General features: G+C 39.7%; 1 protein-coding gene and 2 long non-coding RNA genes across 3 annotated transcripts; 1 reads left to right on the top strand and 2 right to left on the bottom strand.

Annotated features, from left to right (window-relative positions):
* Positions 1–737: 737 nt before the first annotated feature.
* On the bottom strand, positions 738–4836 carry LOC120289459. The gene is made up of 2 exons (XR_005547472.1): positions 4694–4836; positions 738–1113 (listed from the first exon to the last, which is right to left on the bottom strand). It is a non-coding gene; the product is annotated as an uncharacterized LOC120289459 (long non-coding RNA).
* Positions 4837–8124: 3288 nt separating this feature from the next.
* On the top strand, positions 8125–13618 carry LOC104448069 (sulfate transporter 1.3). The gene is given in 16 exon segments (XM_039304069.1): positions 8125–8308; positions 9623–9982; positions 10065–10113; positions 10235–10442; positions 10579–10683; positions 10685–10751; positions 10848–10913; positions 11004–11019; positions 11022–11116; positions 11254–11370; positions 11490–11616; positions 11732–12018; positions 12114–12304; positions 12809–12894; positions 13014–13090; positions 13217–13618. Coding segments are annotated over 15 exon segments (1980 nt in total). The 5' UTR covers positions 8125–8308; positions 9623–9637; the 3' UTR covers positions 13361–13618.
* On the bottom strand, positions 12698–13317 carry LOC108960534. The gene is made up of 2 exons (XR_001988367.2): positions 13184–13317; positions 12698–13069 (listed from the first exon to the last, which is right to left on the bottom strand). It is a non-coding gene; the product is annotated as an uncharacterized LOC108960534 (long non-coding RNA).
* Positions 13619–14033: the final 415 nt, after the last annotated feature.

Raw genomic sequence — 14033 nt, forward strand, 5'->3', positions numbered from 1 at the left:
AATACCGATTCAATCCTAAACTTTTCTATTGAACCAATTCAATCCTAAATCTTTTAATATTTATACCAATTCAGTCTATTCGACTAATTTTGACCCGATCGACGCGCGTGAACCGTCGGCTTTTCCTTTATTTTCTCCCTTCTTCCTCCTTGGATTGTTTCGGCCACTAGGCAAGGGCCACAAAGCCCTTGCCGGCACTGGTGAGGGCTTAGCGGCCCTTGCCTCCGCCTCGGCGATGGCGCCATGGCCTTGCCGGCGCGGAGCAAGGCGCCTTCACCCAAGGCTGGGGCAAGGCTAGCCTCACCTAGGTCAAGCGAAGCCGCGTTGCCGGTGGCCCTAGGAGAGGTTGGACGAGGGCCGCGACCCTCACCGGCCATTGTCAAAACAATCTAAGGAGGAAGAAGGGAGAAAAGAAAAGGAAAAAGAAAAAAAATTAATAAAAAATTCGAAAAAATAATTTTAAAAAATCATAAAAATTGCAACCTCAGCATGTTCACGTTAGCGCTGACCAGCCAAAATTGGCCGGATAAACTGAATTGATATCAATATTAAAAGGTTTAAGACTAAATTTGTCCGATTGAAAAATTTATGGTAATTGAATACCAAATATAATAAACTACGACTTTTTGGTACTTTTCCATTGAAAATTTAAGGGTTGGGCTAGGGAAAAAGTTAAAATTTGACCATCGCAAGATCTAAATTTAAGGAAAATTAACAACCTAATTGGCTACTAACAATGAAATTTACACACTACCATCACATGCAGTCAGAGACTTAAAAAATTGCAGATCGTATACAAGACAAGAGTCACTATCTGCAAGGAGTAAGAATGTCAACTTTTGTTATACGAAAAGAAAAGAAAAAAGGGAATGTCAACTCTTAAGGAAACAAGATACATCCATGAAGAACTTATATATCTTGCAGCAATCCATTCTTTCAATAAAAGTATGCATATCGTGCACAGGAGTCAACCCAATCTTCAGTACTGAGTGTTATCGAATACCCAAGGTTCATGCAGAAAAGCTCCCGCCCGTTCATTTGCACAGTTCCTGTAGCTATATCCTCAGAACGCTTTCTCGCAGATTCAGCTTTCCTTGCCGACGCTTCAGCATCCTACATTGAGAGGAATGACTTTGAGCCTTTGAATTTCGTGGTGCAACGGAACAGTTTGATTAATGTTGGTTACATTATTTGTCTGTGTAACACGTCCAAATTAGGGGGCAAACTTTGGTTTCATATATGTAGGAATAGCTTAATCATTGATTGCCCAGCACACTGCAATTCACCAACAAGTCCTAATGAAGGAGAATAAGAGAAACAAAGAACAGGAGATTTTCAACCTCCGACTGGATTACAACGACAGAAGCATCAATTTCATCAAAATAGATATTGGCAAATTGTTAACATTTACAAGGAATATACAATGCGAAATAACAACTAAAAAAGTTAGCAAAACAAGAAATGGTGAAGATGGAAGAGGCTAGAACATAACAGCATTGCCAACGTTAACAACAAGAAATTCAACAACCCAACTCCAGCAGCCACTAACCTTGTTAATTGAACTGCTGGAGCTGCATGTCAATTTTCATGATTAAAACAGCATTTGTTTGCTGTTACTTCACAACATAGCACGACATATTGGATCAGATAATGGCAGTACAAAAGTACCAAGTGACAGTGCAAAGGAATTCCTCATTGGATAAAACAATTCTCAGACAGTAACCTGATCCTCAACAAAATCAGTCCCCATATTAACTACATCCTCGATGATTAAAGGATAAGAGAACAAAACCAACAGAGACTTCTCTCAACAAAATCAGTCCCCATATTAACTACAACCTTGATGATTAAAGGATAAGAGAACAAATCAACAGAGACTTCTCTCAACAAAATCAGTCCCCATATTAACTACAACCTTGATGATTAAAGGATAAGAGAACAAAATCAACAGAGACTTCTCTCACTCAAGATATACGATGCACTACATGTTATATAGTAGTTTCTAAAGCTAATGACAAAGTAGACAACAAAGCCCAAAACACATGCATACAGAGGGAACTGGAGATAGTCACATGTATGCGCAAGCAAATCACAGTGTGTTCCAACCAGGGACAGATCTAAATTTTTTTTCCTTGCACAGGAAAAACCTAATTACAAAGCAATCAAGAACATTAGTTCGGTAGCTAATATAATACTTGCATGTTTATAAAGTCAGATATAAATGGCATTATGCAGGTTTTGAATATTTTAGAAATAACAGTTCCACAATATAAAAAGTTCATTATGCTTTATTAACTTGTGGGGGCAAATTCCAAAGAAAACCTTTGGCATGGACTTAGCTACATATTTTTGAGATTTTGAAGGGCGCATAGCTTTTCTTCTTGGCCAAGATAATGGAGCATAAATAAAAAATGCAAAAACTTCGATTAATTGAACGTATAAGAAAGGTGAACGAAGACAGTAGCTCCAACAAACCAATACATTAATCCGCCTTTTGGTTCCAACATCAATTTTGTTGAACACTTACATTTTCAGATGTAACATGCAAACTATTATGTTGTACCAATTTGCTGCTCCAATTTCTAGGAGATAGAATGGCTGATGGATTCACTATACATAATAAGAAAACAAATAGATGTAGTTCTCACGGAAAAATAATGCTATTTATGAGAGCTTTCTTACATGGAAGTTTAAGTCCCTTGATTACCATGTGCTGCTGCAATAGAGGCTGCAGCACACACGTGACTTTGCCCACACATATTAGTCGTCTGAAACCCCGATAATTTCCACTACCCTTCCTTCCTAATGCATGCTTAAACTTTTTAAAACTTTTCCTGAACACACATACACACAAAAGCAGAACAAACTCATATCCAAGGCAATGACTTATGCCGATCACCGAAATCTGAATGTTAGGTAAATATGGACACAGGCAGCAAAGAGATCTGTCACCCTCAAAGAATAAACACCGCTGTCTCCCAATTGAAGTCCGTCCAGCAACCTTAAACACTCACCAACCAACTTATAATCTAGGACCAGAGAAAAGTTATATTTCCCATTTAGACTTATGCTTGTAGTGCAACTGATTACAGGATTAAGTACCGATAGACTCTCACATGATTCAGCCAATTCTCCAACCACAAAGCTAAAATATAGAGACCAAAACCCTGAATGAATTTCTAACTTATAAACCCGATTTTCCTAATACCCTAATTATAACTTTCAGCATGATAGTCTCTACAAACCAGTTATTACCTTCATGAGAAGGATCCTTTCCCTTGCCGTTGTTTGTATGGTGATATCATGTGAAGTTGTTAAGGTTATAGCATTTTTAATCAAAGTTCAAAAATACATTAGCTAATATCAAAACTATATGCAATTGTCAAAAAGGACCATTTTGTTGATGAGTTCTTATTACAGGACTGCAATTAGGTTTAGGATGCTCAAGCAAGAATTAGCAGGGTATTTGAAAACATGTTGGTCCTGGCCCTTGATTCACTATATGTATGTGAAAGCTTATTGCTTTGTAGTCACATCATTAGGTAATTTATTGACTCTATCATTGACAATTGTTGTTGCTTTATGATGGAATTATCTGCCAGAGATGGGTTTTCTCATTCATATGGATATCAGGATTGCAAGGAGTCTATATCATCAATATTCTCATTCTAGAAGAGGAGAATGCATCTAAGATTTTTGACAGTTGATTTCTAGTACAAGCGTTTCCAAGCCAGTAGTGTTGTTGGTTTTATCGGATGTTAGGACTCTAACTGCAGCATGAAAATATTCCATATATATTTTATCAAAATATTTTACTATTGCATTGATGGCTTTTTGGTTTCTGGGTCCATTTGTAGCTGCAAGAATTATTGTTTCTTAATGTGCTTGAAGGAAGCTGATCGACAAGTCTATGAAATAGCACACAAACTTCAAGGAATACTAGTAAAGTTTGGCCCAGGAAAAACTGAGAAAATACCTAAGTATTACTCGTTTTTCTTATGATAAATCAGCTTCCTTCAAGCACATTAATAAACATATATCTTTCAGCTACAAATGGACCCAAAAAACGCCAACCAGCAATAGGAAAATATATTGTAAATATATCTGTAAAATTCTCAGATCCTAACGACCGAAAAAAACAAGAATAGTAGTAGCTTGGAAATGCTAATACTAATTCTCACGCTCACATGATCAACCGTCAAAAATCTAAAATGCATTCTCTTTCTCTAGGATGAGAACCTTGAACCAAAAAACCAAATCTCCCACACAAAATTCCATCATAAAACAGCAACAACTGTAAATGACACAATCAATTACTTCCCTAAAACACATGAGTACAGAACGGCAAGCTTTCAAACACAACGAATCAAACATGATTTCCCACACCTAGGAGCATCCGAAACCTAATTGCAGCTCCGTCATAAGAACTCGCCAGCAAAACGTGCTTTCCTTTCTGCAATGTAAAAATTCGAACTTGGACGAAAATTGCCAAAACCCATGTCAAAAACTACACAACTCGGGAAACCCATCAAACCACTAAAGATAACGACTTCACCACCTTCGTTAAATTTCAATGTATAATTTTTAGGGGTGGCGAATGCACGAGAACGATCTTGATCAGCTCCGGCAGGCAAGTTCATCGACAAAAGATGAACAAGAGAGGAAGACACAACACGCGCGGAGGGGAACGAACCTTCCGGCGCTTCCAGGACAGAATTGGGCCGCCGAAATCGGGTTCGGCTTCGTCTCCCTCTTCTCTTCTTCGCCTTCTTCTGCCCCCATCTCCCTCCCCCTCTCTCTCTCTACCTCTCTCTCTCTCCTCTGTGTGAAAAGACTCTTGAGTGCAGGGCTGATCTTGGAGAGCAGGCGGGCCTTTAAAACGAACTGAAGATAAAGATTCAAGGCCCAGTGGGCCGACCGTTTGGAGCTTGGGCTGGATTACCCAAAAACCTGCCTCTCTTGACATGTCATGGACATTCCACGAATAATTTGAAAAACGTTTTTAATTAAAATTATCGCTTATGTCCTTTATAAAAATGAGTGATGAGCAATGTTTTTAATATTTACGATAACAAAAGGAAAATATTTGTTGTCGATTAATTATTGTGAGAGATATGGGCGATTATCTTTATGAAGATGTTTGTCAAATCTATCCTTTTATGTGAAACAAGCGAAAACGTAAACATGATTTGAAATCGAAATTGACCTTAAGCGAATCGCTAAATACCCCTTACCCAAATTAGTCATCGACCCATTCGGAGTTTCCATGAGATTTGGAAGAGAGAAAACGATACGGTACCAACTGTCACCGACCTGATAATTACAGTTCATCTTGACAGTGCTGTCTAATTTTTCTTAGGAAAGGGTAATATCCTTTTGCCACGCGTACTCTCATTATCTGGGTAGTTGAAACCAATAATAGATGCATATATTAATTTAGAATAATATTAGCACGTATGTTATGACGTGAGATTGTGCCAATCCATTGATTTGTATTTCGTGTGCTGCGATTGCAATTGCGGGTCAAAGTTCAATAGCTGGTCAAAGTTTTCTAAAAAAAAAAAATGTTAATTGTGGACTTCTGAAATAATTGGTTCATCTAATTTAAGTTTCCATGAACCTAACCATGTGAAATCGTTTGAATTAGACCGCACGTAAGAGGAGAATCTGCTCTATGAATGAGAAGCATGTCCAAATAAAAGAATAAAGAACGATTATGATTGCGTTGAAGTAGCTTGTAATTTGGGCCGACGTTGCTCATTTTCCACGCTGAAGAAATTTACAACATCAGTTTGAAAAATTGGAGCGATGCCGTCTTCTTGAGTAGTCTACGATTTCAGCTTCAATGATATATAATAACACGATTTACTTAATCTGTCATGTCTTCAGCGACGATTTTCTTTTTCTTTTCTTTTTTTTTGGGGGAGGGGGTGAAGGGGTTGTTGCATTTGATCTGTATTTTTGAAAAATTACATCAATAAGAGAACCAATTACGTTTTGATTAGGAGTGAGCGTGAGAACTGAATCAAGTCGGCTGGTTTTGGGTGGTCCCAATTACTAAAATTTAGAACTAGTGATAATCAGTTTGGTTCCATATTCCACGTGTGAATCGAATCATTTGAATCACTTTGACCAAACTAATACCTTTCTTCATTATTGCCAAAGGAGAAGAGAACAAAATAGATGGTCATGGACACACGGCAAGAGTGGTCCATTCCCTGCAAGTTCAAAAACAATGTTCCTTTCAATCTCTTGTCTAGTTCTTGTATTTCCATTCCAGTCAAGAAATAGGAAGAAAAAGAAAGGAAAAAAATCACATAAGTTGCTCGATTCACTCAAAAACCTAACTATACTAGATCTGGTCTAATACAATTCTACAAATTGGGGACTAATCCTTTTGGTCTAGTTCTCGATTCCAAGGTAAAAACAAGGCTACCTTGAAACCAATCACCCCAAATTCTAAAACAGTTATTGCATCAGTAAGTATGCATTTAAATGGTCCCAAAAAGCCACAAATGAATCAAATTTTAGTTTAGCCAACTAAATTTCCATCTCTCTCAACCTTTTTTTCGCTGTGGCTCTTTAAATGTCAATATTCACATATTTCGAATTATCTTTAATTCTTAGGATGGAGAATAACATTCATTTGATATTTCAAAATAAATTGTAGTCAATCTTGCAAAGGCTCAGTGTACATGGTCCTTAAGTGCGGCGACCGGAGCATCCACTTTCGCCCGTGCTTTTATTTATTTCGAGCATGAATAAAAAGCATGAAAATGTGGCATCTTCGGAATTTTTAATTTCTGAATATTACTTAGAATGTCGCAATTCGCACGAATTGTCAGTACTAAAAGAAATTCCGTACATCATTCGAGAGGTTCAAATTTTGTGGAAAATTCACGCCGCGACGAAAGATGCATGCTTTTGCCCCTATTTGCAAAAGTGACCATAAGAGTTCTCGTCCACAACGAAATGTCCGATTTAAATTATATTCACTTGATGGGAGAATATTCACCTATAGCATTAATAAAGCGTATCGTCGGTTCACACTTGCCCCCAATAGCATCATCGATAAGGCATAAATACGAGGAAATATAGCAACTTACGATCCGTCGATCGTCCCCATAACATGCACGATAATGCATTGAAGATAGAAATATTTTTCCTCATCGAGCATGGTTAAAAACCAGATCGCCTGATTTTAATTTGAGTGAAAAAAAATATAAAATTAAAAAAAGGAGAAAGTAACGGGCCAAGGGCCACGTGTCGCGACTGCGGCGAGCGATCACGAATCTCCCGACCGATCCGCCCCGCGACCCGAGGGGGGGGGAACTGAACCGGGCCGTCAACACGTCCGGATCCAAAGTCCAAACCCTGCCGCACGTGCGGGCCCCGCCCATCGAGTCCAGATCGAGCGGAAGTCAAAGTCCACGCATCCGACTTCTCCGCCGCCACGTGGGCCGTGGCAATTCCAGAAAAACACCGCCGCCCCCCGCGCGCGGAGGAAACCTCGGCGACCGGCAGCAGCGAAAGGGACGCGCATCTCTCCGGACGAAAACGACCCCGCGGCGTCCTCGATCGAGGGTCGTCGAGCGTGCATTATTACGACCTCGATATATAAGACAAGCCCCTACGATTCTTGCTTCTTTTCTCCTCTTCCCGTCTGCTCAACCCGGTTGCCGAGAGCTTCGTCCAGCGCCTAGTTTCTCGGCAACCACCGAAACGGAAGAGGAAAGAAATCGGGAAGATTGTCTTCCCATTTTGGGGTTGTATCTGGCAAGGCCAGCTTGCGCTCGTTCGAGTGTGTTCTGTGCGGTTCAGTGAACAAGCCCACTTTCTCGTTCTGGTCAATCTGTCTAGTGAGGTTGGCCGAGGCTAATTCAGGACTCGTGAGGGTTCGGTGAACGTGGACGTCGAGGCTCTTCCGTGAACCTTCCTCGTGTTTGTGGACAAGTTCATCGCGCGCGATGAATCCACGTCGATACCGGGGAGCGGTGAAGTGCGGTTGGGGGAGATCCTGACGAAAGAACGGTAATAAATGGTGGTGGTTCGTGCTTTTTTTATTCTCATTTTTCTTACTCAGCAATTATGTGCACAGAGCCTTTGACAAGTCTTTGTGTTTGTCTATTGTTTCTTTTCGAGAAGTCTTCCATCTGAGTCCTACAGTGCCGGAGATTCTGATCTGATCTTCAAGAATAGGGTTTGGAGAAGGGGAGGGCTCTCGTTGCGTGCGTAGGGTCTGAGCGGAAGTCTCTTTCTTTCTTTGCCACCCACTATCGACGGTGGTCGTGAGAAGCTTACGAAGGAGGTAAGGATTACTTTATTCCCCTCGCACAAGCGCATGCGCTTTCGTTCAGAAGATGATCACTTTGTTTTTATGTTTTATTATAAGCCTCTGGAGAAGCAAGAGGACACGAGAACATGTCGCTGTTTTAGATCCGATAGGGTTTTTAGGTTTGCCCGTTCTTGTGAAATAAAAAAAAAAAAAAAAAGAGGGCGTTTTGACTAGATTCATTTCTTGACTGATGTGACGAACGGGTACGTCAATTTCCGGCGGATCGTACTATGGTCGTCTTACTTTACTGTATTTATATATATTTAATTGGGATGAACCTAACACATATGATGGTGGTCGAGTGAAAAAGGTTTTCTCACACCAAACGGGCCCGAGTAAAAAAGGGTTTCTTTGTTTGGGCCAAAAAGGATGACCTACAGGTTCAATTCAAAGGTTCAACTCTCGGATACGAACTTGTTCTTGGTTCTTATTAAAGAGTTGTTGCAGTTCCATAGGTCCAAGTACATAAGGAGGCATGAGTTTTGAACCAATGCTCTTAATTCAGCACGTTCTTTCCAAGTGGCTGGTGGCGTTGAAGTGGGAACAAGTTTAGTTCGATTCTTCAAACTTCTCCAGTGGCTGCCTATTATTATGCCTTTTGAGTCAACACCTTCTGAAAGGACACTTTATGCTATCTCGAGAAGCCACAGGAACTATGGGATGATCATCAATTGCCTACCATCAATTTCAGGGGCGTAGAATAATCCATGCCTGATAAATCAATATAGCAGAAAACTTTAACTTCCTCTCTATGTCTTCTATGAATGTGACAGCAAATAGATTTAGGTTCATAATATCAGACGGGCGGTGGCTAACTCCTCTCTCTCTCTCTCTCTCTCTCTCTCTCTCTCTTAGGAAAGTTTGACCCGGTTTTCCTTATAACTTATTTAAGCGGGAATTTGCTTCCCAGGCTTCTCACACATCAATATGGGCTTTCCCATTCAGATCACCATCTTCTTACACTTTGGCCGTAGTTCTTCATATTAGCTTCCAGGCGGTTCACTTGGTTGAGCTTTTGAACTTTAGAGCTTCCACCTCCTTCTTCTTCAATCTAACCAGCTATCCTCTTTTGTAAGTCTGAATTTTACTCTTCTCACTTACAACGGTACCGTAGACATGAAGTACTAGTGGTTGCTTGATCAAGGAAAAGTGCTGAGACAACAAAGTTAGGATCGTTTTCATATAGTTTTGGAGTCTTTGTTCATTAGCTTTGCTATTTGAAAGAGTAATTCAGCATTCAACTTCTTATGAGAATCTCTATCTGTTTTTTTAATGTCCTGAACGCAGTTGAATTCATCGCCCATGGCTTCCGTTGGTCCTTTGGGCGATGGGAAGAATGAAGTGAAAGAAATCAATACTAAAAGACAGTCATCGGTGAGCCAATGCTCGCAAAATGAGCATCACTTTCACAAAGTGGGAGTCCCTCCCCGGCAGAAACTCTTTAAAGAATTTGCATCCACTCTCAAAGAAACATTCTTTGCTGATGACCCTCTACGACCTTTCAAGGACCAGCCTCAGTCTCGGAAGTTGGTTCTAGGAATTCAGGCCATCTTTCCTATTCTTGAGTGGGGAAGAAGTTATGATCTTAAAAAGTTCAAAGGAGATGTTATTGCCGGACTCACCATTGCAAGTCTTTGCATTCCGCAGGTAGATAAAATTTTTAAGTCTTTTTTATATATCGGAAAAGTTAAATAGAACATCATTAATGCTTCACTCAATGGAAAAACAGGACATTGGGTATGCAAAGCTTGCGAATTTGGATCCGCAGTATGGACTTTGTAAGTGAACACTTACCTATAGGCTATAGACTCTAAACTGCTTGATGCTCTCAAACTGATCCTTTCCTCCAACATTCTTGAGCTGCCAAAAGTGATATCTGGATGTCTTGCATGTTTTCAGATAGCAGTTTTGTTCCGCCATTAATATATGCCTTAATGGGTAGCTCAAGAGATATAGCCATTGGACCAGTTGCCGTGGTGTCTCTTTTGTTGGGAACACTGCTGCAGAGTGAGATTGATCCGACAAAAAATCCAGTTGAGTATCGCCGACTTGCCTTCACAGCAACTTTTTTCGCGGGGATAACTCAAGTCACCCTTGGTTTCTTCAGGTACGATTATAGCTAGCTTCTCGGTTCTCAAACGGAGCTCTGTCTTTCTACGTCTTCTATTTTCTCCTCATGGAAAGGCATCTATGTCATGATGTTGGAAGTGTCATGTCCAAGGGCTAAAGGTTTCTTTCTTTAGGTTGGGTTTCTTGATTGATTTCCTATCACATGCTGCCATCGTTGGTTTCATGGGTGGAGCTGCCATTACTATCGCACTCCAGCAGCTTAAAGGTTTTCTCGGCATAAAAAATTCACGAAAAGACTGATATTATATCAGTTATGCAATCAGTTTGGGGATCAGTCCATCATGGAGTAATTTTTCTTTCTCTCTCTCTCTCTCTCTCTCTCTCTCTCTTAAAAAATTCATTCCTGGGTTAGATCACTAAAAGGTAAGCTGTTCTGTTTCAGTGGAATTGGCAGACCATAGTGATTGGAGCATCATTTTTGGGTTTTCTTCTCTTTGCCAAGTACATTGTAAGTATATATACGTTCAGTTTCATTCAAGTAATACATATGTGTGTTGTTCAACTCTTTTCTTACTTGGGCAATGGGTGCGATAAACAGGGAAAGAAGAACAAGAAATTTTCTGGGTTCCTGCAATTGCTCCTTTGATATCAGTCATTTTGGCTACTTTCTTTGTGTACATAACGCACGCAGAAAAGCATGGTGTTCAAATTGTAAGAGTTCCCCACTCCTTGACTCTTAGAGCTTAACTAGCTGATGATCTAATTGATGATAATATCATACTGATGCTGATGATTAAGAAGTCAGATTGTAGTAACAGAGTTGCTAACATTTTGAGTGAAATATGCAGGTGAAGAACATAGAGAAGGGAATCAATCCCCCATCTGTGAAAGAAATATATTTCACTGGGGATTATCTTCTGAAAGGCTTCAGGATTGGTATCGTGGCTGGTATGGTTGCATTAACGGTAAGGGAATCCTCCCTCCTCCTCCTCCTCCTTTTCATGTTTATGTAATTTGTAAGTGGTCATTGTGATTCTAAGTTTATAACTAATTATTTGATCTTCTCTATGGCTATACAAAACAGGAAGCAATTGCAATTGGAAGGACGTTTGCAGCCATGAAGGACTATCAACTGGATGGGAACAAAGAGATGGTTGCACTAGGAACAATGAACATTGTCGGCTCAATGACTTCTTGCTACGTTGCAACTGGTAAGAAATTATATGTCCAACATAGATTTAATACCATCACCCATCACATTTTTCAGTAAGTTGGAAAGATTATCATTCTCCTTGATACTAAAAGTGAGTACAAAATTTGTTGCAGGTTCATTCTCCCGCTCGGCAGTGAACTACATGGCAGGGTGCCACACTGCGGTCTCCAACATCATCATGTCCTTCGTTGTGTTCCTAACATTGTTATTCATCACCCCTCTCTTTAAGTACACGCCAAATGCAATTCTCGCGGCCATCATTATTTCAGCTGTCATTGGCCTAATTGACTACGACGCAGCGATTCTCATTTGGAAGATTGACAAGCTCGACTTTGTGGCTTGTCTTGGGGCATTCCTAGGAGTAGTTTTCGTTTCTGTTGAGATAGGTCTCCTAATTGCGGTAAGAAGCAGGAGTTTGGTTTCCTTTTAGATGCTCAATTGTGGCCAATCTGTTCTTTGAACTCAATGTATTATCCCTTCATTATTTGGCCACAGGTTGCGATTTCCTTTGCTAAAATCCTTTTACAAGTTACGAGACCAAGAACAGCAATCCTAGGAAAGATACCTCAAACGGCAGTATACAGAAACATCCAACAGTACCCAGATGCAATGAAGGTTCCTGGCATTTTGATTGTCAGGGTTGATTCTGCTATATACTTCTCCAACTCTAATTACATCAAAGAGAGGTAACTGCACCATCTCGCTTTTCTTTATCTTCCTGTTAACCCATCTCTTTTCTTTCCTTTCCTTTCTTTTAGTTTCTACATGCGTAAAGGCAAAAAGGTGGGCTTAAGAACACGAGACAGATGTCATCGTGAATTTTTTCTTCCAACCTATTTCACTCTTCGTTCTGTGAAAATAACCTTATCATTACTTTACTTGGACATGACCCGCAGGAAATTGAATGTAAGGGAAGAAACTCGTCCATATGTCCTGGAAGTAATAGAAGTTAAAAATTCCTATCTTTGGCATTCTAAGAACGAAATATAAAATATGGACAAGTCGATGGATATAATATACAGCTCGACATGCCGGGAGTAGAAGATCCTAAATTTTTAGATTTTGCCAAGATGGAGCTCTTGACTGGAATTGATTAATAGCGACTTGACAAATATCATATGAGGGAAACAGAATGTTTGTCCTAGCACAACGTTCCAATAAATTCTTGCTAAGCTTAAATAGTTTTCCAGGATACTGAGGTGGTTGAGAGATGAGGAGGAACAACTAAAAGCAGATTATCTACCGCAAATAAAGTTCTTGCTAGCCGAAATGTCACGTAAGTGCTCTTCAGTTCAATTTCTCAATATCCCTTACTCCAGTGAAAGAATCGCATCGCATCTTGCCATGTCTATGTGCATCGATTTTAATATGTTTTTTTTTTTCCCTAAACCCCAGCTGTAACCGACATCGACACCAGTGGCATCCATGCCTTGGAAGAGCTGTATAAGAGTCTTCAAAAGAGAGATATTCAGGTGAACATTTCGGACTTCCTGTACTCATTTGCATATAAAAGATTTCCTTAAAACGAAGTGTTCTGGGAGAGAGCAGTACGCATGAATCCTTACCTGGAACTTCTTTCTGTTTCTGTATTTGCACAGCTTGTCCTGGCGAACCCTGGACCAGTGGTCATCGACAAGCTCCACTCGTCGGGTTTCGCAAACTTAATCGGCGAGGACAGGATATTCCTCAACGTTGCGGAGGCTGTTTCTTCTTGCTCTCCGAAACTGGTGGAAGAAGCTTGAGGAATTAGTTTTGTCAAGAATGGACAATTGAAGAGGATGAGAGGAGAGTTCATTGCCCAGCCTTTAGCTGAGCAGTGGAAATTTGGGTCCTTATCATGTTAGCGGTCAAGTGGATGTCTAGTAGACATCGTCTTCCAAAGATAGGTGCATGAAAAGGGCGCTGATAAGAGATAATGTTCCCACTTTTTGGTGTTATGATATTATCATATGATGTTATCTTTAAGAAAGAAATGCACCATCACCTCTCCGTGCTATCGACCCAGAAAGCAAAACAGGGAAAAAGCTATAAAAAAAAAATTGAAATTATGTCCATTTTGATATATTTATTTTAAATTTTTTATAATATCAAAAATCCCTAATTATGCTTAATACATTTACCCAAAACATTACTTGTAGCATAAAAAACTCTAGACTCGTACTTATGTGATACATTACTCTCCGTTAAGGTTCTTTCAAATGATTTTTTTTAATAAAATAACGTTATTTTTATTTCACTAAAGTCATACGAACACTATACTAGAGTTTATTAGATGGATTTTTAAAGGTTCTTATCCATAGTACTTGATAAATGCATTAGTATAAAAGTTGTCATTGACAGCACTTTAATGGAGTGCGTTTGTATAAATTTTTAGTTTAAAGTTTTTTTTTTTTTTTGGGTGGCTTTTGCCCATCG

Source organism: Eucalyptus grandis, chromosome 11, assembly GCF_016545825.1.
Source record: "Eucalyptus grandis isolate ANBG69807.140 chromosome 11, ASM1654582v1, whole genome shotgun sequence".
Taxonomy (NCBI): Eukaryota; Viridiplantae; Streptophyta; class Magnoliopsida; order Myrtales; family Myrtaceae; genus Eucalyptus; species Eucalyptus grandis.